At 41.4% G+C, this 27,119-nt stretch overlaps 2 protein-coding genes across 3 annotated transcripts; one reads left to right on the top strand and one right to left on the bottom strand.

The window, feature by feature from the left end:
* Positions 1–28: 28 nt before the first annotated feature.
* Positions 29–15,753, top strand: ddx19a (DEAD-box helicase 19a). Of its 2 annotated transcripts, none has more exons than XM_014146836.3 (12): positions 29–445; positions 774–840; positions 951–995; positions 1,092–1,227; positions 1,430–1,522; positions 1,784–1,910; positions 2,216–2,330; positions 2,567–2,744; positions 12,790–13,027; positions 13,181–13,343; positions 13,463–13,654; positions 13,760–15,753. In XM_014146836.3, exons 1-12 carry the CDS (start codon positions 389–391, stop codon positions 13,819–13,821), a joined length of 1,473 nt encoding a protein of 490 aa, XP_014002311.1. In that variant the 5' UTR covers positions 29–388; the 3' UTR covers positions 13,822–15,753. The 2 variants fall into 2 exon arrangements, with proteins under 2 accessions (XP_014002311.1, XP_014002312.1); XM_014146837.3 differs by having other exon boundaries at positions 32–445; positions 1,808–1,910.
* A 7,951-nt stretch (positions 15,754–23,704) lies between these two features.
* On the bottom strand, positions 23,705–27,082 carry LOC106572558 (ceramide-1-phosphate transfer protein). The gene is made up of 2 exons (XM_014146840.3): positions 26,768–27,082; positions 23,705–24,894 (listed from the first exon to the last, which is right to left on the bottom strand). Exons 1-2 carry the CDS (start codon positions 26,893–26,895, stop codon positions 24,372–24,374), a joined length of 651 nt encoding a protein of 216 aa, XP_014002315.1. The 5' UTR covers positions 26,896–27,082; the 3' UTR covers positions 23,705–24,371.
* Between the last annotated feature and the right edge of the window lie 37 nt (positions 27,083–27,119).

The raw sequence follows: 27,119 nt of genomic DNA on the forward strand, positions 1-27,119 counted from the left end.
CGCCATCTCTTCTCCTACTCAGATTTTCTGGGACCAGATGACAAATCAAAAAGAAAAAAACAAATTAGCTAGAAATTACACATCCTTTATAGCTGTAATAAGTGGACGATTAATAAACAAAACAATAGCCAAACCTGTTTATCTGATAACAGATTGTATTATTGTAATGGAGCCTGTAGTATTGCACATTTTCAACGAAGGCCAACATAAACTAATGGGGTAAACAAAGTTGATGGGAACTCAGAATTCCACTTCCGAGTTCCCATCAGAAAGAGTGCAGCTAGGTGCGCAACAGCGGCAGCAGCATCCCTTTCGACGCCCAGCTTCATTTCATAGTTTGTTGTGTAGCTGAAAATTGGTGTAAAATAATATACATTAAACGTGAACAATGGCTACTGACTCCTGGGCTCTGGCTGTCGATAAACAGGAATCTACGACTGACTCTGTAAGTTTGTTCCGCAAATGTTTCGCTAGCTTATTAGCTAGCTGAATTCCCAACCATGCATGACGAAAAGCATCAGACTTTATGCTGCTACCTAGCAAGCTTGCTAGCGCAGCCAACTGTAGCAGAGGCAATTTGTGGCTGAACTGTCAAAGGTTAGCTAGCTAACCATGTGCTGATGGTGACACCTGAATGACTAGCGGTGTTTGTTATGACTTTGAAGTTGTTGGCATAATTTGACACTTCAGTGCAGACACACGTGCTTGCCAATATTTGATGAGGGAAAACGTAGATATTTGCGTACTAACAACATGTTTCTTTCTCATACAAGTTCGGCTCCTTGGTGATAAGATCTCCACCTCGAGGTGGAGGTGATGCTGCACCTAGAAAGGCAAAAGGTATAATCACTGGGGTGTCAATAATAAAACTTTGCACGTGATATCCATGTATTATTGTTTATGACCTATTTGTGATAAAATGGGGTGATGAGTTTTTGTTGTTCCTTCAGGTACTACAAAACAAGTGGAGAATGGCACCGAAGGGGAAGAAAAAGGTGTGTGATTTCCCAGGGTTTATTTTAATCTCCCCATAATCATATCTCCATTCAATTACTACAACAGGCCATTCACCTGTCACTCTTGCCTTGTAGAGGACAAAGCAGCCCAGTCGTTGTTGAATAAGATGATCCACACCAGCCTTGTGAACACAACCAATCAAGTAGAGGTTCTTCAGAGGGATCCGAACTCTCCTCTTTACTCGGTCAAGACATTTGAAGAGCTGAGACTGTACGTCATCTCGTGTTCAAATTCATCATTGCTTACTCATTTACAAATGTGAATAGGCCTACCACACATAAAACCTACACTATAAAGTGTATTTAAACCTGAGTTAGGATCTACATAACTTTTTTGCAGTATCGTGTGTGGTGTTCAACATGTTTGGTTGGCCTTTTTTATATGTGGTCTTTTAAATGTTCTTCCATCTCAGGAAAGATGAGCTGCTAAGAGGAGTGTATGACATGGGTTTCAACAGACCCTCTAAGATCCAGGAGAATGCCCTGCCCATGATGCTGGCAGAACCGTGAGTACCCATTTAATTTAGCTCAATGCTCCTTGTGATTAAGCTCAATAAGAGGAAATAGCCTAGATATTCTGCATATTTGAAGGGGTTGTGTGTTCTGATATTAAACATTTCATTTTAACCTTCAGTCAGATGTAGTCAAACTAGTTATTAACCATTATCACGTTTATGTATACAGTAATATAGTTGTTTGATTGGACTTTTATGTGAAATTAATGGAATCTACATGATCTACCTTTTAGTCCCCCGTTCTCTCTTCAGTGTGTATTATCCCTCTGGTTCCAGACCTCAGAACCTGATTGCCCAATCACAGTCCGGCACAGGTAAAACAGCTGCCTTTGCGCTGGCCATGCTCAGCCATGTTGACCCAGCTAACAAATGGACTCAGGTGAGTTGACATCTCCATCTTCAGCACTGATATATACTGGAGCCATTCACATTACTCGGGCTATGGTCTTGAACTGTGGGGCTAGACCTCTGATACAGGTACTCAGAGGTCAGGTAATCAGCAAGTTCAGAAATAATTTTTATGGGTTTGTTTGTTTTATTAAGAGCGACTGCAGATCAGGGTAGCAGGTAAAAGGAAAGTGCCTTAGTATAGAACACTTCCATCACAGTGTGTTGCTTTTTTAGTTTGTTGATTTTATAGATAAAAGCCTCATATTACTGAAACTCCTTATTTTGCCCCCTCAGTGTCTTTGCATTGCCCCAACATACGAGCTAGCTTTGCAGACTGGTAAAGTCATTGAACAGATGGGGAAATTCTATCCTGAGGTCAAATTGGCATATGCCATTCGTGGCAATAAATGTAAGTGTCAAAACATTCATGCTTTTATTTTCTGAATACAGTCTGTAATGTTATGGTGCATAATTTCACTGGGGAAATTGTAATCAATGCCGGTGCTCTCACACAAATGTCATGGCGGGAGCATAACATTCAATGAAGCAAATGCCACATAAGTTGTATTATAAAGTGGATGTTCTGTAAAAGATGCTAATGAGAATCATAATTAACTGTCCTATATGTCTCTGGGTGCTGAGCAGTGGACCGAGAGACAAAGCTTCAGGAGCAAATTGTCATCGGGACACCTGGCACGGTCCTAGACTGGTGCTCCAAACTGAAGATCATCGACCCCAAGAAGATCAGCGTCTTCGTCCTGGACGAGGCTGACGTCATGATTGCCACACAAGGTCACCAGGACCAGAGCATCCGGATCCAAAGGTGAGTTTTCTCATAAATTGAAAGTTGTAAATGTACAGTACTCTCATTTAGCATAACCTAAGTTCTACAAGACAAGCTCGTCTTGCAGGCCAGTAATTACATGAGTGTTGCTATTATGTATTGCTCCCGAGTGGCGCAGTGGTCTAAGGCACTGCATCTCAGGGCTAGAGGCGTCACTACAGACCCTGGTTTAATTCCAGGCTGTATCACAACCGGCCTTGATTGGGAGTCCCATAGGGCGGCGCACAATTGGCCCAGCGCGTTAGGGTTTGGTCGGGCTAGCCCATCACTGTAAATAAGAATTTCTTCTTAACTGACTTGCGTAGTTAAATAAAATAAAACATTAACCTCTTGAATGATAGGGCAACATTTTTATTTCTGCATAAATAGACATATGCAAATATATTCTTTCATGAGTTGTCCATAAACAATAACTGGTAATGTTAGTTTTAGAAAGTTTGGGAACTTACCTTTCTGGTAAAAATAGTTACAAATTGTTGAGGTGTACTCACTTTTGAGGACACAACCTCAAGTACATAGTACAAATATTAGGAAAATATGAAAAATCTATTTTTTCTATTCAACAAAAGTGGGGCAATAGGGCTTGAAATGATACTTTCTAAATAAAGTACTTTGTAAACAACTTACTATAGATTTCACCTTATAATTGTCATATAAATATGATCAGACTTAGTGACAGTACAATATTGGCACTATTTTACATAACTGAATAGAATTCTAAACGTCCACTGAGCGGTGCATAGACACCATTCAGATTTGTGCAGAATCGTTACAACTTCAGCTTGTCTGTGACCTATAGAAAGTGGTCTTGTTTAAATTCTATGACATGATTTGGTTTTTTTTTCATGTTGAGAGCTCAATCCGGCTGAGAATATCACAGCGAGATAGAAGTTTTATTGTATCCGCTAGTCTCCCACTTCATATGTGCTATTGCAAGCATAGCTGTGAGTTTCACAGGCACAGGAAATTGTTCCTTTGCCTGGATAGGCCAGAAAATGTGACGTGTCACTCCCTATAAATGTAGGGTCTGAAACCTGACTCTTCAAGTCATCTGTATGAGAGTGGTAGCAGAGAGCAGACCAGTCGGAACCGGTTCAGAACCACTCGAAGTCCGCCATATAGGGGACTTAACATCTTTGTTTACAAGCACCTGTAAAAGGGCTCTTAAAGACATCGTAGTCACCAAAGTTCTAGAGCATGTCTTTTTTAAACGTCCTGCTTTGGCTGGATGTGTCAATGTGTAGTTCATACATACTGTCGTGTCTTTGGCTATGCCGGATTAAGTGATATGACATGCTAACTTATAAAATGATTTCTCTGTAATTAATATTACCTGATTAAGCTAATCATGTAAATGTAATTAACTAGAAAGTCGGGGCACCACGGAAGAACGTTTATAGAGCCGTTATCTTCCGAATAAACTCTTAAAATACTTTGTAATATTTTACATCGATAGCAGTCAATATTAACCCTTATCTTATTTTCAGTCTCATAATGAAAGTTGTAAATTCTTGGCTATCTTCACGAACCCTGGCTAACAAGTTGAATCAGCAATACAAAATTGGGTTTAATTATTTATTTACTAAATACCTAACTAATCACACAGAATTACAAATACACAGAATACAATGATGTCATACAGAATTCACCCCTGGTGAACGGAACCTGTATGAAAGCTGGTTACACAAAGGAAAGGGGGTTGGGCTTGAATGAAAGAGCGGGAAGATTTAGGAACACAGAAACAGCAGCTATGCTATCGTAAATACATTATCTTATGCATTCTAAATTACTGCCCATTTGGAAAAGGAAAATGCAATAAATATTTACTCTGAGCTGCGCTTCGGTAGATTGGTCGTAGATGCTGGCCGGGTTGGCCAACAGACCTTCCGTACTCGGAAGAATGTCTCTGGTGGTAAATTGGATAGGTGGTGGTATCTTCGTCCGTCTGTTAGACTGGATCCGTCGTCCGTCCTTTCCTAGCCCACGTCCACAGCGGCCGCTGCTAACTCAACGGCTAGGAAGTAGCACTTCTGTAGTGAATAAGCTCAAAGTTCATACCAGTTCATACCATAGCTCACGCCGAGGTTGGCTTAGTTCTGTCCTTGACATGTGTGTCCTTCTAACGTAGAGGCTGCAGACCTCCCGTACTGGAACAACGTGGTTATCTTTTCGTCAAAGGCTTATATAGCAGAGAGGGGGAGGGAGGTGTTTCATCGTTTATAACCCCTGTCTCTTCACAGGGTTGGGCCACTGATCAAGCAGGGCACTTTCCGTATGAAAACCCAATTCTCTCATTTGGAAGCTAAAATTACATTTAATCTCCTAACAAACAATTTCAATATCAAACATTTCAATTGCATAACAATTCCATGTGACTCTGATAACTAGAGGGTGGATACTTTCCCAGGTACAGTTTATGTCGTCCTGTCATCAGTCATAATGTCTCAGATGACAACTGAAATGAAATCCATACTCATTACGTTCCAAAGCATATTTCCAACTGGTTTTATTACCAAAATATGGTTCCTTTTCCCCATTTGTTTGATGTTCCCAGACTCTCTATATTTAACACAGGCTATTCAAGTCCTTCAGTAGGGTCAGAGAGGGGAAGGGAGAAAGGTATTTATGGGGGGGGGGGGTCATAAACCTTACCCACAGGCCAACGTCATGACAATACTTAACCTCTCTGGGGTATGTGGTACGCTTGCGGGACACACTATTCAACAGCCAGTGAAATAGCAGGGCGCCAAATTCAAAACAACAAAAATCTCATAATTCCAATTTCTCAAACATACAACTATTATATCCCATTTTAAAGATAGGCTTCTCGTTAATCCAACCACATTGTCCGATTTCAAAAAGGCTTTACGGCGAAAGCATAACATTAGATTATGTTAGGACAGCGCCTAGACAAGAAAAACCACACAGCCATTTTCCAAGCAAAGAGAGGCGTCACAAAAAACAGAAATACAGCTAAAATTAATCACTAACCTTTGATGATCTTCATCAGATGGCACTCATAGGACTTCATGTTACACAATACATGTATGTTTTGCTCGATAAAGTTCATATTTATATCCAAAAACCCCATTTTACATTGGCGTGTAATGTTCAGAAATGTTTTGCCTCCCAAAACTTCCGGTGAATGAGCACATCAATTTGCAGAAATACTCATCATAAACGTTGATAAAATATTCAAAGAATTATAGATACACTTCTCCATAATGCAACCGCTGTGTCAGATTTCAAAAAAGCTTTACGGCGAAAGCAAACTTTGCAATAATCTGAGTAAGGCGCTCAGATATCAAAACAAGCCATACAGATACCCGCCATTTTGGAGTCAACAGAAATGACAAAAATTACATTATAAATATTCACTTACCTTTGATCTTCATCGGAATGCACTCCCAGGAATCCCAGTTCCAGAATAAATGTTCATTTTGTTCAATAAAGTTCATCTTTATGTCCAAATACATCCATTTTGTTCGCGTGTTCAGTCGAGTAATCCACTGTGCTCGCGCAGTGAGTTCAGACGAAAAGTCAAAAAAGTTATATTACAGTTCATAGAAACATGTCAAACGATGTATAGAATCAATCTTTAGGATGTTTTTATCATAAGTCTTCCATAATATTCCAACCGGACGTTTCCTTTGTCTTCAGAAATGAAAAGGAACACACCTAACTCTCACGGGAGCGCGCGACATTGAGCTCATGTCATTTTCTCAGTCATCTGACTCCATATGCTCTTATTCTCTCCCCATTCACAGTAGAAGCATGAAACAACATTCTAAAGATTGTTGACATCTAGTGGAAGCCTTAGGAAGTGCAAAATGACCCCATTGACACTGTGTATGAGATAGGCAATCACTTAAACTACAAACCTCAGATTTCCACACTTCCTGGTTGTATTTTTTTCTCAGGTTTTTGCCTGCCATATGAGTTCTGTTATACTCAGACATCATTCAAACAGTTTTAGAAACTTCAGAGTGTTTTCTATCCAAATCTACTAATAATATGCATACCCTACCTTCTGGGCCTGAGTAGCAGGCAGTTTACTACGGGCACGCTTTTCATCCGGACGTCAAAATACTGCCCCCTACCCCGATGAAGTTACTCTATAAGCAGAAATACCGTATTACTCAATTCGCTGCAAAATCCCTAGTTTGAAAGATACTGTTTTTCTGGAAGCTGTACTGCACCATTTTCCCAACATTTTGTCCCACGTCGGCCAGCCCCCTAGCAATTAAAGTTCAACCAAAAAGCTTCAGCCCCTCGCCATTTGAGTGACAGCTAGGAAGATGCACACACAGTAGAACGAGAGGGAGAGCAATGACGTGGTGCACATACTGTATCTGCACGTGTGACCTAGTAAACAATTTTCGGGGACCACTTTTATCTTGTGAGCACTACTTTCAGAACTACTGTCTGAAAAGTATACAAAAGTACTGGAGCATTGGCTTCCGGTGACGCAACTTAGGAAATGGCTGCCTAGTTTTTCATAATGCACATTGGTTGGGTATTTCCCCCCCCCCCCCCTAAATTCAAGTATTTACTCTGAGCATTGTAATAACTTACGCAAAATGGAAAAGGGGAAAATAGGAAAAGGTCGCGGAACTACAACAGCCCGTAACAAGACAGCAGAAGATATAATCGTCGATGAACCCGAAATGGCTAATGCTAGCGCAAATAAGATAGCAGCAGCAGCAGCAGCAAAAGAACCCTCATTTCGTGAGGGGATAAAGGAGGAATTGCGCGAGGCGCTCACAGGCTTACAAGAGGAACTTCGAGAAGATGTAAGAAAATAACTAAATGAGTTCAAGAAGGACATTAACCAGAAACTTGAAGAAAACAAAGGAACTTCACAGCATATCTACAAGAATGGGAGACGCAGAACAGCGCATTGGGGAAACGGACACATGGAACTCCACAGTCAAGGAAATACTTGAAGTCACTGAAAAGCCAACAGGCAAAAGTGACAGAACTCGAAGGTTTCTCACGTCGAAACATTAGACTTTATAACGTAGTAGAGGGCGCAGAAAAATACTCTATGCCCAAATTCGTGGAGGGTCTATTCAAAGACATACTTGAAGACGAAACTGACCTGGGAATCGAGAGAGCACACCGAGCTCTGGCCCCAAAACCCCCCCAGCGGCGCCCCACCAAGATCCATAGTAGTATGGTTCCTAAAATTCTCAGTCAAAGAGAAAGTCTTACATGCAACCTGGAAAAAGCCTGTTAACTTCCAAGGCCAATGAGTGTTCTTTGATCATGACTATGCAGGAGAGATACTGAAAAGAAGGAAAGAATACACCCCCATTAAGAAAGCACTTAAAGAGAAGGGTATTCATTTCCAAACACCATTCCCGGCAAAAATGCGGGTATTTCTGGAAAATGGCCCGGTTACATACGAGCATGCAGACGAGGCGGTTGAGGACCTGAAGTCGAGGGGCATTCCAGTGGAGTATACCGCCAGGAGAAAGGCGACATCCCCGGCGGAAACACTCGAGCAGGCTCTCCCATGGATCGTTGTCGACAAGCAGAGCCATGGAGAAAGAGGGAAACCACCTCGGCGAGAGGACGTTCACATCCGAGAGAGACTCAGGCATTTCCAACGGGAAGATAGAAGAAACTGAATCGGATTTAACAGAATGAATAGTTACCGCGAGCTGTTAAGACGTTGGGTTGTTACGGTTGACATTACAATAGGTAAAATATCTCCCCTATTTTCCCCCAATGCTGAACAAGGGTGAGTAGCCAAAGTGTTCTTTATGAACACACTAAGTAGCGCCACGTTAATAACATGTATATGAACTAAGTATTAATGACACATTGACAACGGGGTGACAGAAGGACATATCAAGGGGAGGATTCATGATATGCACGCATAACCGATATAGTTTTCACTTGTAATTAACCGATGTGTATAAGCGACGAAATAGGCACCCTTATTATTTTCGGTTCCAACAGGTCTTGTTTGTGACTACGTCACGCATTTTCATATCTGAGCAAGGGGCCCCTCCTGCGGACAGGCTCATCCCCTCAAACCCCAGAGGCAAGAGACAGTCCTCTGACATGGGAGTCCAAATACCAAAGTATTTTCCCACTTTGGTTTACTTTATTATCGTTCTTGATTTTTCGTTCATTTTTAGTCTCATGATAAGCAGGCAGATATGGTGCACAGGTCTTTTTATTTATATCGATGCATCTTCGGGAATTTAAGGTCCTAAGTCTCAATGTAAACGGACTGGGGAGTGCCATCAAGAGAAGTAAGGTAATAGCAAAGATGAAACGGGAGAGAGTTCACATACTATTCTGGCAGGAAACTCACTTATCCACACCTGAACACGAGAAACTCAAGAAAATGGGATATAGGAATACTTTTTTTTTCTTCTTACAAAATGGGTAGAAGGGGGGTTGCAATCTTGATCCCAAATTCAGTTAATTTTGAGTTTATGTCAGAAATAAAAGACAAGGAGGGTAGATTTAGACTTGTGAAATGTAAACTGGATAACAAGGAAGTTACATTATTTAATGTATACGCACCCTCAGGGAGGGACATGGTCTTCTACAGGAAGGTGTTTGATTTAATTGCCACAGAAACCTCTGGCACTCTTATGTGGAGGGGATTTTAACACAATTTTAAACTCAAAATTGGACAGCACAAATCAAAATAGGAAAATAAGTCTAGTTGCTAAAAAGATCAATAGGATATTGCAGGATCTAGGACTGCTCGATGTATGGCGTGACACCCACAAGACCGATAAGGAATATACTTTTTACTCAGCCCGCCACACTGAATACTCCAGGTTAGACTACTTTTTCATGTACAGTGCAGATAGACACAGGCTTAAGGATTCTAGGATCGGGCCGAGCGACTTCAGATCATAATGGAGTTTACCTTACTCTACACCTTGATTGCAAACCAAGAAATACTCTATGGAGACTTAATACAAGCATGCTGAATGATCCAGCATTCAAGGAATCAATAAAGACAGAATTGAACATCTATCTGGAGAATAACGATAACGGGGAAGTATCTCCTGCTACATTGTGGGATGCAGCTAAGGCAGTTATTAGAGGGAAGATCATAGCCACATCATCTCTCAAGAAAAAGATTAAAGCACAGAAACTGTTGAAATGACAGGAAACCCTGAGAAACTTAGAACGATCTCATAGTCAATACAAGACCCTCTTATATTACGAGAGAATCAAAAGGTAAAACAGGAAATTGACCAGATTTATAGAGAAGGAGTAAAGAAAAAGCTCAGGTTTCTGAAACAACGATATTATGAAGCAGGCTCAAAGGCAACCAAATTACTAGCATGGAGACTCAGGAAACAACAAGCACAGAATACCATTTTCAAAATAAAAGACCCTAAAACAAAGAAGATCACATGCAAATTAGATGAAATACAGAATGCATTTGAATCATATTACACAAATCTGTACAAGCAACCAGAGAAGGCAGATGCACAGACAATAGAGCATTTTTTTTTAACTCACTTGATCTCCCCTCAATTGGGACAGAGCAAAATGATAGACTAACTTTAGAAATATCCACCAAAGAAATTAATAAAGCAATATCTCAACTAAAAGTAAACAAGTCTCCAGGCACTGATGGCTTCCCTTCAGAATGGTTCAAGACCTTCAGAGAACAACTAACACCTCTACTTAAGGCCTGTTTTAACTGGACTCTGCGGGAGGGCGGGGTCTCCTACCGTCATGGAGAGAGGCCATCATATCTGTAATCCCAAAAGAGGGTAAAGATAAGAAGGAATGCAGTTCATATAGACCTATCACAATTCTTAACACGGATTATATACTATAAGCATCAATAATAGCCAAAGGAATGGAGAACATAATCCCAGAATTGATTGACGGAGATCAAACTGGTTTCATACAAAATAGGCAGACACAGGACAATATAAGGAGAATGTCATGGACCACATTACTCAGAATAAGACAAGTGCAATATTAATCAGTCTAGATGCAGAAAAAGCATTTGATTCAGTGGGATGGGATTATCTATTCCAAGTTATGGAAAGATTTGGTTTCAACTAAGAAGTGATACAGTGCATCAAAACACTGTATTCATGTCTGACCGCTAGAATAAAGATAAATGGACATTTGTCACGAACGATAAAATTAGAGCGAGGGGCAAGACAAGGCTGTAATCTTTCACCCACGCGCTTCTCCTTGTACCCCGAACCATTAGCACAGGCAATAAGACAGGACCCAACCTTAGAGGGAATAACAATAAGAGGCAGTGAACATAAGATATGCATGTATGCTGATGACGTTCTGTTATTCCTTAAAGACCCAGGCTCAAGTGTACCTAGATTGGATGTTTGAAACAATCAAAATTAACATCCTGCTGAGGTTACTGTATTTGTTCCAATCACTGCCCATAGAAATCCCACCTAAACAGTTTAGCGAATGGGATAAACGGATAAAAAGGTTTATTTGGAACAGTAAGAGACCAACAATTAGATATACAACATTACAATTACCAAAAAACTGTGGGGGTATGGCCTTACCAAACCTAAAAGAGTTATGTGTCAGTGCAATTCAGAAATACAAATCCAAATGGAAAGACATTGAGACTACTTTGACAGAGATACCCATACAGTCAGTTTTGGGAAATAAGGACATGGTAATAGAAATATACAGTAGACAAAATCAGTGGATTCATTTCTCTCTGAAGACATGGTTTAGGGTAGTTAAGCAAAATAATTTAGACAGAGATCAAACTGCTGAGTTGGCCCGCATACGACCCCAGCTTCATCCCTGCAACTCAGGACAGCAGATTTAAACAATGGACGCAGAAAGGCATCACATCATTCAGTACAATTATAAGGAATGGGGACCTAGATAACTTCCAGGACCTAAGTAAAAAAACATGGCTTGGATAAACAAGATTTTTACAGATGCCTACAAGTTCGACACTTTCTTAAGGGAGATTAAAAGTGACTGACCCTCGAGCACCTCCAAAATGAATCCACGTATTCACTAACGCATACAACTTGGGGAGTAACAAACTATTTCAAATCTCTACTTGGGTATTCAATCCTCAAAGAAACATTCTACAAACTATATTAAAAAGAAATGGGAGGAACTTAACATTGAAATACCTGATGAAACATGGTTGAACATATTAGAGACTCAACAAAGCACCGCCAACTCAAGGTCACGGAGAGAATTCTGTTGGAAGAATGTTGTACGTTTCTTCATAACACCTAAACTGAAATCAAAACAGACTGGCTCCCTACATCCATGTTGGAGAGAATGCGGCCTATCGAGGGTGGATCACTCTCATATCTTTTGGACTTGCCCCGCAATCGAAACTTACTGGGGAGAAAAAAGATCTAACATTGGGGATTTGTAATGGGTTTTAATAATGGGATTTGACATAGAACAAACATTCATTACTTTGTGCTTTTGTGAAATACCTGATAAATTACACAATAGAGAAAAGTACCTCTTGAAGGTCCTACTGGCAGCCAGTAAAAAGGTGGTCACTAGGAAATGGCTACAAAAAGACCCTCCCACAGTGGCACAATGGATAGACATTGTAAAGAAATACACCACATGGAGCGTATGACCTTTGCTTTAAGAACACAAGAGGAGAGAGGTCAGGAATACTGGGAAAAATGGGTTTCGTACTTGAAAAAGGTCTAATTTAAAGATGTCAATGTAACTAATATGATGAAGGTATGACGTGCACTAACTGCCAGATCTTTTTTGTTGTTCTTTTATTTTTCTTTATTTGTACTTTCTTTGTGTTCCCACAATAAAATTAAAGTATAAAAATAAAAAAAGTACTGGAGCATCTCTTTAATGACCACTGATGGTGATTAGTTACCTTAGCTTCTTCAGCTGGTTATCTTGAGGACTTTTCCTGTTGTCTTTTTCTGATGCTAATAAACTGTGTTCTTAGCTAACTAAATGATGATGGCTAATACTAAGGATCTATTCATTATCCACCTGGAGAAACTCTGACTTTTCCCTCCCCCACCCCACGCAGAATGTTGCCAAATGAATGTCAGATGCTGCTGTTTTCAGCCACGTTTGAGGACTCAGTCTGGAAGTTTGCCGAGAGAGTTGTGCCAGACCCCAACATCATCAAGCTGAAACGTGAAGAGGAGACTCTGGACACCATCAAGCAGTATTACGTGCTCTGCAATGATAAGGACGAGAAGTTCACAGCCCTTTGTAATATCTACGGAGCCATCACCATCGCCCAGGCTATGATCTTCTGTCACGTGAGTCTGTCCTCCTTCTCAACGTATCATAGGAATTACATTTCTGGGGGATTTGGGTTATGGTACATAAACTAGCCTAATAAAGTAAAGAAATAAAGGTGTTTGTATGGTACATAAAGTAACAGAAATAATCAATGGTCTTTGCCTTTGTAGACCCGAAGGACAGCTGGCTGGCTGTCTGCTGAGCTGACCAAAGAGGGCCATGTGGTGGCACTGCTGAGTGGGGAGATGACTGTTGAGCAGAGAGCAGCCATCATTGAACGCTTCAGGGAGGGCAAAGAGAAAGTCCTAGTGACCACCAATGTATGCTCCAGAGGTGAATATCAAGAAAATTAAATCATGATAAATGTAACCAATTGTATTTATGTAGGAAGATAAGTGTTTCGCATTGACATTGAACATTTTAGATTATAACATGCTTTTCGTTTTCAATAGGCATTGATGTTGAGCAAGTTTCCGTGGTGATCAACTTTGACCTGCCCATGGACAAAGACGGAAACGCTGACAACGAGACATACCTTCACCGGATTGGTCGCACAGGACGTTTCGGCAAGAGGGGGCTTGCCGTCAATATGATTGACAGCAAACAGAGCATGAACATTCTCAACCAAATTGAGGAGCATTTCAGTACGTTTCTGTCTCTAGACCAATGAATTACAACATTGTACATATTGATCTATATAAGTGTTCTCATTAGTAACCTAACCTTTCGTCTCGTTTTTTTCCCCACAGATAAGAAGATAAACAAACTTGACACTGACGATCTGGATGAAATCGAGAAAATCAGCAACTGAAGAGGATGCTATCCTTTTATAAATCATAATTGAATGCATCTAATATTTATGCAGGTGGGACTGTTGCCTCACATTAATAATATTACTACACAGATCATACACGTAAGGTTAGCTAGCGAACCAGCCAGCTAACGTTCGCTAGCTAGCTAACAGTAAACTTTAACTTGAAATGAAACAACTTTCTGACAAAATTAGAAATAATTATCTGAAAATGGAACTAGCTAGACTTTCTTACCCATATACATGGATGGACGCTTCTCCCCCTCTGTCACGGATGCCATGGTTGCCTTAGTTTGAAGATGTAATCCGGAGACAGGTGTTTTACACAACAACCTTCTGTGTATTCTCGTTTCGACTCCATCTGCATATTTGCAATCATACGTCAGAATTTTCTCCATCTCCTTAGCAATCATACTCTAGTTCTACTGATTTCAAAACTCGACCCTCCAGAAAGTGGAAAGCAACTCTTATGCAGTTCTACTACGAGATAGCTATCAAAAAAAGCTGCGTTAGAAAGGATTACCTAAACATACTGACCAGCTCATGTTATAGACAGAAGCGGGCTACATGGCAGACCAATCCGAACTCATCTCTTTGCATGTCCAGCCCATCCGTTATCTCAGCCAATCATGGCTAGCGGGAAGGTTCCTGCATTTTTCTGTGGCTAAACTAACTAGGCTCGTAATTTAACAATATTATTTGTATTTACAGATGGCATACAAATTTTATTAAGGCACATGAAAGTTCACATGTTCCAGAAGGCATTTCTGACCCCCAAAAAACGCATTTTGATAATAAAAACAAAAGTTTACATTCAAATGGCTCTCCTGTGAAGTGGGCACCCGCGACATACATACGTCTAGTTTCCTGAAATGAGTCACATTTGTGGTTTTGGACTTAAGTCACTTTAAGGATTTATTTGAATGTTTACATGAAATGACAGTATATGTTAGCCATGCCTTAATAATATGCAACACATTTAGATTTCATATATTCTGCTCTTTGAGACTATTCGGATTACAGTTGGTTTTCATTTGCTATCATTTTTATTGAGTGGTTACACTAAACTAATATTTTACCCTCTTGATCGGGTGCTCTCCTCAGAGGAATGCATAGGTGTACGCATTGGCCATATGGTTGTTTGCAGCATTATACAGTATATTGAATAAAACAGAACACTTTGCAAAAGTTAGACTAATGGGGGAAGTTTGCTGTGCTGATTTGTGTGATTTGAAGTTGAGCAAATGAGAAGTACTGTACTAACTAAACTGGAGAAATGTCCATTCCTTATTAATGAGAAGGCAACTCATGATCAATCTAGTCTAGACTAACAATCCTTGAGATTTACAGCATTTCAGTATTGCAACACTAAATACATTCTTGATAGTTTGGATACACGGGTGTTTCACAGTAATCCTAAGATTCCATTGTAATATTACTATGAGTATTAGAGCGGTTGCACCATCTTGTATTTTAAGTTTTCCCAATAGGGCTCTGCAAAACACAGATGGAAGGTTGTTTTGGTGAACAAAACTTGTTTCCAGTCACATTCAATTGGTTTGAAACGAACATGAAGATTTGAGTCAGAATTGGTTAATATTTTCCTTAAACTATTGGCATGCTTATTCTGTCTACTGACACAAATTGGGCACTTTTACCAAGTAAAATAAGATTGTATGGAATGTACCTAAATTGTTAGGAATAGATTTATTTAGAGAAAAAAGCTTTATTGAGCAAAACACCATTTTAATAATGTTTTTTGCACCTTAGTGAATGTTATTTATATTTGGACTGTGCTTGAACTAAACTTGTTAAGTGTTTAGAGTGTTTACCTTGGCTATGGAAGCAATACATAGCCTCTGCTGAATCTATTCTCTTATACTTGTTTGCACTTTTTGGTTTTATTGCTCTAATAAAGATTACCTACCTAAAGTATGTCTGTCTGGTCATTATTCAGGTTTGTTTTCCCTTGAAATATACATGGTTGAATGAAAATGCAAAACACACCCTGCCAGACTTGATCGAGCCAAAGGTTCTTTACAAATTGCCGTTGAACAATGGAAACAAGCACTATTTTAGTAATAAAAAAAAGATATACTATATAAGTACCAGTCAAAAGTTTAGGGATACCTACTCATTCAAGGTTTTTATTTTTATTTGTGTTCACTAAAACTGAAATAACACAAGGAATCATGTAACCAAAAAAGTGTAAAACAAAATATATTTTATATTCTTCAAAGTAGCCACACTTTGCCTTGATGACAGCTTTACACACTTGGCATTCTCTCAACCAGCTTCACCTGGAATACTTTTCCAACAGTCTTGAAGGAATTCCCACATACTGAGCACTTGTTGGCTGCTTTTCCTTCACTCTGCGGTCCAATTCATAAACAAACCATCTCAATTGGGTTGAAGTCAGGTGATTGTGGGGGCCAGGTCATCTGATGCAGCACTCCATCACTCTCCTTGGTCAAATAGCCCTTACACAGCCTGGAGGTGTGTTGGGTCATTGTCCTGTTGAAAAACAAATTATAGTCCCACTAAGCACAAACCAGATGGGATGGTGTATTGCTGCAGAATGCTGTGGTAGCCATGCTAGTTAAGTGTGCCTTGAATTCTAAATAAATCACTGACAGTGCCACCAGCAAAGCACCCCACACCTCCTCTGCTTCACGGTGGGAACCACACATGCGGAGGAGATGCCAAGATGCCACAAAGTCATCCGTTCACCTACTCTGCGTCTCACAAAGACACGGTGGTTGGAACCAAAAATCTCAGATTTGGACTCCACCGGTCTAATGTCCATTGCTCGTGTTTCTTGGCCCAAGCAAGTCTCTTCTTATTATTGGTTTCCTTCAGTAGTGGTTTCTTTGCAGCAAAATCGACCATGAAGTCCTGATTCACGCAGTCTCCTCTGAACAGTTGATGTTGAGATGTGTCTGTTACTTGAACTATGTGAAGCATTTATTTGGGCTGTTAACTCTAATGAACTTATCCTCTGCAGCAGAGGTAATTCTGGGTCTTCCTTTCCTGTGGCGGTCCTCATGAGAGCCAGTTTCATCATAGCGCTTGATGTTTTTTACGACTGCACTTGAAGAAACTTTTTTCTTTTCCAGATTGACTGACCTTCATGTTAAGTAATGATGGACTGTCATTTCTCTTTGTTTTTTGAGCTGTTCTTGCCATAATATGTACTTGGCCTTTTACCAAATAGGGCTATCTTCTGTGTACGACCCCTTCCTTGTAACAACACAACAGATTGGCTCAAACGCATTAAGGAAAGAATTCCACAAATTCACTTTTAACAAGGCACACCTGTTAATTGAAACGCTACTTCATGTAGCTGGTTGAGAGAATGCCAAGAGTGTGCAAAGCTGTCATCAAAGCAAAGGGTGGCTACTTTGAAGAATCTCAAATATAAAATATATTTTGATTTAACACTTTTTTGGTTACTACATGATTCCATATGTGTTATTTCATAGTTTTGATGTCTTCACTATTATTCTACAATGTAGAAAATAGTGAAAAACCCTGGAATGAGTAGGTGTCCAAACTTTTGACTGGTACTATCTATCTATCTATCTATCTATCTATCTATCTATCTATATATATATATATATATATATATATATATATATATATATATATATATATATATATATATTAGTATACAAAACATAAAGAACACCTGCTCTTTCCATGACTGACCAGGTGAAAGCTATGATCCCTTATTGATGTCACTTGATAAATCAACTTCAATCAATTTAGATGAAAGGAAGGAGAGGATAAAGAATGATTTGTAAGCCTTGAGACATGAATTATGTATGTGTGCCATTCAGAGCGTGCATGTGCAAGACAAAAAATATAAGTGCCTTTGAACGGGGTATGGTAGTAGTTGCCAGACGCACCGGTTTGTGTCAAGAAGTGTAATGCTGCTGGGTTTTTCACACTCAGTTTCCTGTGTGTATCAAGAATGTCCCACCACCCAAAGGTCATCCAGCCAACTTCAAAACTGTGGGAAGCATTGGAGTCAACATAAGCCAGTATCCCTGTGGAACGCTTTCGAACACCTTGTAGAGTCTATGCCCTGACGAATTAAGGCTGTTCTGGGGTGGTCCTAATGTTTGGTATACTCAGTGTATATTTTTCGGATAAAAACACTGTCGTTTGTTATTCTGTCTTTCATCTGAGCTTAGGCAGAGTCCATGTCCTCCTGAAAGATGCACAGTACTGATCTATTCAAGATGCCACAAAGTCATTTTCAGGTCCGTGAATGTTCTGCGGAGGGGTCTATCCACACCGGTCTCGATGTAACCATCCACGGACTTAAATCAGTTCTACCAAATTTCTATCAACATGTTAAATGTGCAACCAGAGGGAAAACAATTCTAGATCACCTGTACTCCACACACAGAGACCCGTACAAAGCTCTCCCTCGCCCTCCGTTTGGTAAATCTTACCACAACTCTATCCTCCTGATTCCTGCTTACAAGCAAAAATTCAAACAGGAAGCACCAGTGACTCGGTCTATAAAAAAGTGGTCAGATGAAGCAGATGCTAAACTACAGGACTGTTTTGCTATCACAGACCGGAACATGTTCCATGATTCTTCCGATGGCATTGAGGAGTACACCACATCAGTCACTGGCTTTATCAATAAGTGCATCGAGGACGTCGTCCCCACAGTGACTGTACGTACATACCCCAACCAGAAGCCATGGATTACAGGCAACATTCACACTGAGCTAAAGGGTAGAGCTGACGCCTTCAAGGTGCGGGACTCTAACCTGGAAGCTTACAAGAAATCCTGCTATGCCCTGCGACGAACCATCAAACAGGCAAAGCGTCAATACAGGGCTAAGATTGAATCATACTACACCGGCTCCGACGCTCATCTTATGTGGCAGGGCTTGCAAACTATTACAGACTACAAAGGGAAGCACAGCTGCGAGCTGCCCAGTGACACAAGCCTACCAGACGAGCTAAATCACTTCTATGCTCACTTCGAGGCAAGCAACACTGAGGCATGCATGAGAGCATCAGCTGTTCCGGTCGACTGTGTGATCACGCTCTCCGTAGCCGACGTGAGTAAGACCTTTAAACAGGTCAACATACACAAGGCTGCGGGGCCAGACGGATTACCAAGATGTGTGCTCCGGGCATGTGCTGACCAACTGGCAGGTGTCTTCACTGACATTTTCAACATGTCCCTGATTGAGTCTGTAATACCAACATGTTTCAAGCAGACCACAATAGTGCCTGTGCCCAAGAACACAAAGGCAACCTGCCTAAATGACTACAGACCCGTAGCACTCACGTCCGTAGCCATGAAGTGCTTTGAAAGGTTGGTAATGGCTCACAACACCATTATCCCAGAAACCTTAGACCCACTCCAATTTGCATACCTCCCAAACAGATCCACAGATGATGCAATCTCTATTGCACTCTACACTGCCCTTTCCCACCTGGACAAAAGGAACACTTATGTGAGAATGCTACTCATTGACTACAGCTCAACGTTCAACATCAAAGTACCCTCAAAGCTCATCACTAAGCTAAGGATCCTGGTTCTAAACACCTCCCTCTGCAACTGGATCGTGGACTTCCTGACGGGCCGCCCCCAGGTGGTGAGGGTAGGTAGCAACACGTCTGCCACGCTGATCCTCAATACTGGAGCTCCACAGGGGTGCGTGCTCAGTCCCCTCCTGTACTCCCTGTTCACCCACGACTGCATGGCCAGGCACGACTCCAGCACCATCATTAAGTTTGCAGACGACACAACAGTGGTAGGCCCTCAACGTAACCAAGACTAAGGAGATGATTGTGGACTACAGGAAAAGGAGGACCGAGCACGCCCCCATTCTCATCGACGGGGCTGTAGTGGAGCAGGTTGAGAGCTTCAAGTTCCTCGGTGTCCACATCAACAACAAACTAGAATGGTCCAAACACACCAAGACAGTCGTGAAGAGGGCACTACAAAGCATATTCCCCCTCAGGAAACTAAAAAGATTTGGTATGGGTCCTGACATCCTCAAAAGGTTCTACAGTTGCAACATCAAGAGCATCCTGACTGGTTGCATCACTGTCTGGTACGGCAATTGCTTGGCCTCTGACCGCAAGGCACTATAGAGGGTAGTGCGTACGGCCCAGTACATCACTGGGGCTAAGCTGCCTGCCATCCAGGACCTCTACACCAGGCGGTGTCAGAGGAAGGCCCTAAAAATTGTCAAAGACCCCAGCCACCCCAGTCATAGACTGTTCTGTCTACTACCACATGGCAAGCGGTACCAGAGTGCCAAGTCTAGGACAAAAAGGCTTCACAACAGTTTTTACCCCCAAGCCATAAGACTCCTGAACAGGTAATCAAATGGCTACCCGGGCTATTTGCATTGTGTGCCACCCCCAACCCCTCGTTTTACATTGCTACTACTCTCAGTTTATCATATATGCATAGTCACTTTAACTATACATTCATGTACATACTACCTCAATTGGGCCGACCAACCAGTGCTCCCGCACATTGGTTAACCGGGCTATCTGCATTGTGTCCCGCCACCCACCAACCCCTCTTTTACGCTACTGCTACTCTCTGTTCATCATATATGCATAGTCAATTTAACCATATCTACATGTACAGTGGGGGAAAAAAGTATTTGATCCCCTGCTGATTTTGTACGTTTGCCCACTTACAAAGAAATGATCAGTCTATAATATTAATAGTAGGTTTATTTGAACAGTGAGAGACAGAATAAAAACAAAGAAATCCAGAAAAACACATGTCAAAAATGTTATAAAATGATTTGCATTTTAATGAGGGAAATAAGTATTTGACCCCTCTGCAAAACATGACTTAGTACTTGGTGGCAAAACCCTTGTTGGCAATCACAGAGGTCAGACGTTTCTTATAGTTGGCCACCAGGTTTGCACACATCTCAGGAGGGATTTTGTCCCACTCCTCTTTGCAGATCTTCTTCAAGTCAGTTAAGGTTTCGGGGCTGACGTTTGGCAACTCGAACGTTCCGCTCCCTCCACAGATTTTCTATGGGATTAAGGTCTGGAGACTGGCTAGGCCACTCCAGGACCTTAATGTGCTTCTTCTTGAGACACTCATTTGTTGCCTTGGCCGTGTGTTTTGGGTCATTGTCATGCTGGAATACCCATCCACGACCCATTTTCAACGCCCTGGCTGAGGGAAGGAGGTTCTCACCCAAGATTTGACGGTACATGGCCCCGTCCATCGTCCCTTTGATGCGGTGAAGTTGTCCTGTCCCCTTAGCAGAAAAACACCCCCAAAGCATAATGTTTCCACCTCCATGTTTGATGGTGGAGATGGTGTTCTTGGGGTCATAGGCAGCATTCCTCCTCCTCCCAACACGGCGAGTTGAGTTGATGTCAAAGAGCTCCATTTTGGTCTCATCTGACCACAACACTTTCACCAGTTGTCCTCTGAGTCATTCAGATGATCATTGGCAAACTTCAGACGGACATGTATATGTATTCTTGAGCAGGGCGCTGCACGATTTCAGTCCTTCACAGCGTAGTCTGTTACCAATTGTTTTCTTGTGACTATGGTCCCAGCTGCCTTGAGATCATTGACAAGATCCTCCCGTGTAGTTCTGGGCTGTAGTTCTGGGCTGATTCCTCACCGTTCTCATGATCATTGCAACTCCACGAGGTGAGATCTTGCATGGAGCCCCAGGCCGAGGGATATTGACAGTTCTTTTGTGTTTCTTCCATTTGCGAATAATCGCACCAAATGTTGTCACCTTCTCACCAAGCTGCTTGGCGATGGTCTTGTAGCCCATTCCAGCCTTGTGTAGGTCTACAATCTTGTCCCTGACATCCTTGGAGAGCTCTTTGGTCTTGGCCATGGTGGAGAGTTTGGAATCTGATTGATTGATTGCTTCTGTGGACAGGTGTCTTTTTTACAGGTAACAAGCTGCGGTTAGGAGCACTCCCTTTAAAAGTGCGCTCCTAATCTTAGCTCGTTACCTGTATAAAAGACACCTGGGAGCCAGAAATCTTTCTGATTGAGAGGGGGTCAAATACTTATTTCCCTCATTAAAATGCAAATCAAATTATAACATTTCTGACATGCGTTTTTCTGGATATTTTTGTTGTTATTCTGTCTCTCACTGTTCAAATAAACCAACCATTAAAATTATAGACTGATCGTTTCTTTGTCAGTGGGCAAACGTACAAAATCAGCAGGGGATCAAATACTTTTTTCCCCCACTGTACATACTACCTCAATCCGCCTGACTAACCGTTGTTGTCTGTATGTAGCCTCGCTACTGTATATAGCCTGTCTTTTTACTGTTGTTTTATTTCTTTACCTACCTACTGTTCACCTAACACCTTTTTTGCACTATTGGTTAGAGCCTGTAAGTAAACATTTCACTGTTAGGTCTACACCTGTTGTATTTCGCGCACGTGACAAATAAACTTTTATTTGTAACCATGCTTATATCTGGATCCATATCTGGTCTCTGCAGCAGGGTGTCTGTGGGTAGGAAGTGGTGGTCAAACCTCCTCCCACATGGGGCTCAGATGGCAAGGAGTAAAGTCCTAGGATCGGGAGTGCCAGGGGGGAATACTGGTGGGCTTTCGGTCTCTGGGGTTGTGGCCATCACACTGAGGTCCAGAGGGTTGGGGTGGGGCAGGCCTTGCAAAGTTCCTCAGACATGTTGCCTATCTCCGGGTTGCTCTGGGATGATGCCCGGGTCCTCACTGAGGACAGTTGGTTGTCGGACAGACTGAGCTTGGATTTCTTCTCCTCCACACCACTCAAAGACACACTCCTCTGACGCCTTCTTCTCAATTGAGGGGAGGGGCTTGTATTTGTTCCAAGGGAAGGGAAGAGAAGGTAGCTCAGGAACATTATCTAGGTAGTATGGGACTTCGTCCACACTCAGCTGGCTGTGATAGTGGGAAGGAGGCAGCGATCTGACCTGTTGTAGCCCATTGAAGGAGGCTTGGGGATCATTGGTGTGTCGTGGAAGCTGGCAGCCGCGTCCACGTTTGGAGTGTGGCTCAAGCTGGGTCGACAACGCCCTTTCGAGGACTTTGGCCTGGTCAAATGCATTCTTCTCCACAGGAGTAGAATGGTTTATATGCGACTCAACTCTGAAAGATGGGAGACAGTCAAGAGAGACCTGAAAATACATTGGAAGTTATTCCTCTACATTCTTTCTCATCATAGTCACTGTGATGGCATTCTTGCAGAAAGCCACTGGGTGTGTAGAATTTTGTACCATCACTGGTGAAATAAAACATGGCTAGCTAGCTAACTATATGTCTGCTCATCAGGGTTGGAGCAAAAGCCTTCATGCTCAGTAGCTGCTCAGAAGACTGACCACCCCTTTTGAGAGCACTGGCCAACTTGCAAGCTGAGCTAGCTAATCGTATTGTCATGCCAGTGAGAGAACATGTAACGTTACTGCACTTGATTTCCTTGTTGACCAGTTACAATAGCTAGCAAATTAGCTAGTGTTAGCTAGCTAAGCTGTCAGATCCAAGTTGGTGACAAAGAGGAGACATACTTGCCTCTAGAATAACAGTACAAGATAAGAATAATAGAAAACATATCTGCAGCATACCTTGCATTTTAGCAGATAGATATGTCTCGCTTTTGTTTGTCAACACTCTAGCGGGAAGTTGAGGCTTTTTCAGCAGGCAGCGTCACTCAAATTATCAACACAGCTATCGTTACCTTGGCAATGCTGCTTGCCTCACACGCTCGCACATCAACGGGTGCCCGCTGGTGCAAGCCAAGGAGTGTGCAGCATCAGTGGTATCCATTCCATTTCTATCACAACTGCCTCCAGTCCAGACAGAGATGTTTTGCACTGTGCAAGAACTGTAATTGAAACATTACACCAGATTTAACACTAATATCCTTCTTCAATCTTAGGTTATATAACATCACGACAAAATGATAGAGATACATAAATCATTGCAGAAATAGAACAAAAACAATATAACTTAGGCCTATCATGTCACAGTGTATAATGTTTAACTTAATTCATAGTCAACAGAAAACATTTAAAACTGTAAAATAACTGGTTCATATTTCAAAAAATAAAATGTCTATCTTGAGATTTAACAAGACAGGCACACAACATTTAAATCTGCTAGTGCATTTGTAATGATACAAAACCTACTTTTAGAGATGAACTATGATGCATACTTAAAGTACATTAAGGAGAAAATGTAATGCCAGAAACGTGTGTTGAACAAAAACAGCACTGGAAGCCATAGAATTACATTTAGAAAGAAACCTATGGGTAATGTTGCCTTATATCATAATGTACAATTATATACAATAATAATCCCCTCCTTATACACCATAAATGGTCACCAAGAAAAGATCCAAAGCAGCATGGCTTGCCAGCATTGATGTGCTGATTGGACCACTAGAGCTACAGTTGCTTGGTGGTCACAGATCGGTTCATGCAGTCTTACCAACTCCTATGAACAATTCCATTGGAGTTGGTAAGATACAAACAGATCTAGGATCACTAGGCTACTACTACAGTACTTTCTGCCTACTAGGGCAACTCCAGTATGTTGTTCTGGGCATAGAGGTCCTCTGTCACTTGGTATACCTCAGAGATGAGAGGCAGGGTGTCCCCTAGCACAGCCATCACCTGCTCTGGGCTACCTACATTCATCACATCAAAGAACGTAGCACGCCCTGGGAGAGCCCAGAACGCTGTGCCAGCAGCCTTGCGGATGATCCATGCATGGTGTTGGGCGAGGGACTCATTATAGGCCTCAGAGCACATGACCGAGGTATTGCTGTCCTCAGTGCTGGTTCGTAGCCTCTCCAGGAATAGCTCCAGCCAGCGTAGGGCACGGTGCAGCCTCAGGAGGGTGCGGCAGCCGGACTCTGGGAAACTGCCTCTCTTGGTCAGGTCCACCAGCTGGCTGTCCAGTTCATACTTGACCATAGACTGGATGGTGACATAGTGGGCCCCATTCTCACCATTCAGATGGTTGACCAGGATTTGGATCTTGTTGACAGCATCCTTGGAGATGAAGGAAAACACACTCCCCAGGCAGTTCATGAATCTGGAAATAAAGGACAATAAACACATTTTAATCAGACACATAAAAGCCATTTTATTGGACTACCATGATGCATTCTTATATAAGCCTACCCAACCCAAGTCTTCAAATATGCCATTATGTTAAATGGCTTTATTTTGAGACAACCAGAATCATTTACACTGAGATAAATTATGATTTTTTTTAAGGATACCAAACTAGATTATGTGCATAAACTGATTAGTACGGCTTGCCAACTATGCCAGACTCAAGGATTTATTTACATTAGCCCAATGCCAAGGCTAAATCAAATTAAAGTAGACAGTGTAACAAAAATGCAATGTTCAGTAGTAGATACAGTATATTAAAATTAGCTACGTGAGAATACAGTAGACATATATGAATACACATTGTGAAAAACTGTATAAATTAAACTGGAAGTGTCCAAATCAAAGTTTATTGGTCGCGTACACAGTTTAGCAGATGTTATAGCAGGTGCAGCAAAATGCTTATGTTACTAGCTCCTAGCGATGCTGTAAAATGTCAAACAAGCACACAAAAAGTAAAAAACAAACAAAAAAACAAGAAATGAAGAAATGTAAGAACGAATCGAATTAACAACCCAAATAGCATTGCAACAGTAATCCAAATGCAATCTACACGTACAGTATATACAACGGATTAATTTACACAAGATATACGAAGAATGATATGTACAGCAGTAGACATATTACAGTGAGCTATGTCAAGAATCATGTATATTAATAAATATGTGGTGTGTATAAACAGTGTAACTAAAATGCAAGAGTAGTAGAAATATTAGAATGAGCTATGTCGAGAATACAGTATTTAAATACACAGTACAAAACCCCATGGAAAAATGTTTTGAATTGCAGATTAGCTTCTGGACTCTTTAAACATACAGTACACTACCGTTCAAAAGTTTGGGGTCACTTAGAAATGATCGTTTTTGAAAGAAAAGCACATTTTTTGTCCATTAAAATAACATCCAATTGATCAGAAATACAGTGTAGACATTGTTAATTTTGTAAATGACTATTGAAGCTGGAAACAGCTACTTTTTTTATGGAATATCTACATAGGCATACAGAAGCCCATTATCAGCAATCATCACTCCTGTGTTCCAATGGCACATTGTGCTAGCTAATCCAAGTTTATCATTTTAAAAGGCTAACTGATCATTAGAAAACCCTTTTGCAATTATGTTAACACAGCTGAAAACGGTGGTACTGATTAAAGAAGCAATAAAACTGGCCTTCTTTAGACTAGTTGAGTATCTGGAGCATCAGCATTTGTGGGTTCGATTACAGGCTCAAAATGGCCAGAAACAAAGAACTTTCTTCTGAAACTCGTCAGTCTATTCTTGTTCTGAGAAATGAAAGCTATTCCATGAAGGGAAATTACGAAAAAAACGGAAGATCTTGTACAACGCTGTGTACTACTCCCGTCACAGAACAGCGCAAACTGGCTCTAACCAGAATAGAAAGAGTGGGAGGCCCCGGTGCACAACTGAGCAAGAGGACAAGTACATTAGTGTCTAGTTTGAGAAACAGACGCCTCACAAGTCCTCAACTGGCAGCTGCATTAAATAGTACCCGCAAAGCACCAGTCTCAACATCAACAGTGAAGAACCCAGGGATGCTGGCCTTCTAGCGAGAGTTCCTCTGCATAGTGTTTGTGTTCTTTTGCCCATCTTAATATTTTCTTTTTATTGGCCAGCTTGAGATATGGCTTTTTCTTTGCATCTCCGCCTAGAAGGCCAGTATCCCGGAGTTGCCACTTCACTGTTGACGTTGAGACTGGTGTTTTGCGGGTACTATTTAACTAACTATTTAACCTGAGCATCTAGGCTTACTGTAGCATTTAAACTACTTACTTTACGAGACCACGCCACCCTGCTACGTAATGTTCAAGGAATACTTCTTTGTGTTCAGAGAGGCATGACTTAAAAGTGTCAAGAACCTCTTGTAAAGTGAATTTCAGATCCTCCAATGCTACAGCCATGGCTACCCGGAAGTACGTCTAAAAATGATCAATAATAAACAGTAGCGATTTTAGAAGCTTGACTGGGTTCTATTTAACCTCTGATCTTTGATAACCGATCATAATAACACATTTCTACGAAAATTATGCATTCTGATAACCCCTTGCAGACCCTGTTTGTCCAGATACACCAAACCACAGTGCGCAGGTCTGCGCAGGTCCGAAGCGCGTGAGAACTGCAGTTC

This window comes from Salmo salar, chromosome 15 (assembly GCF_965601325.2).
Source record: "Salmo salar chromosome 15, fSalSal1, whole genome shotgun sequence".
Classification (NCBI taxonomy): Eukaryota; Metazoa; Chordata; class Actinopteri; order Salmoniformes; family Salmonidae; genus Salmo; species Salmo salar.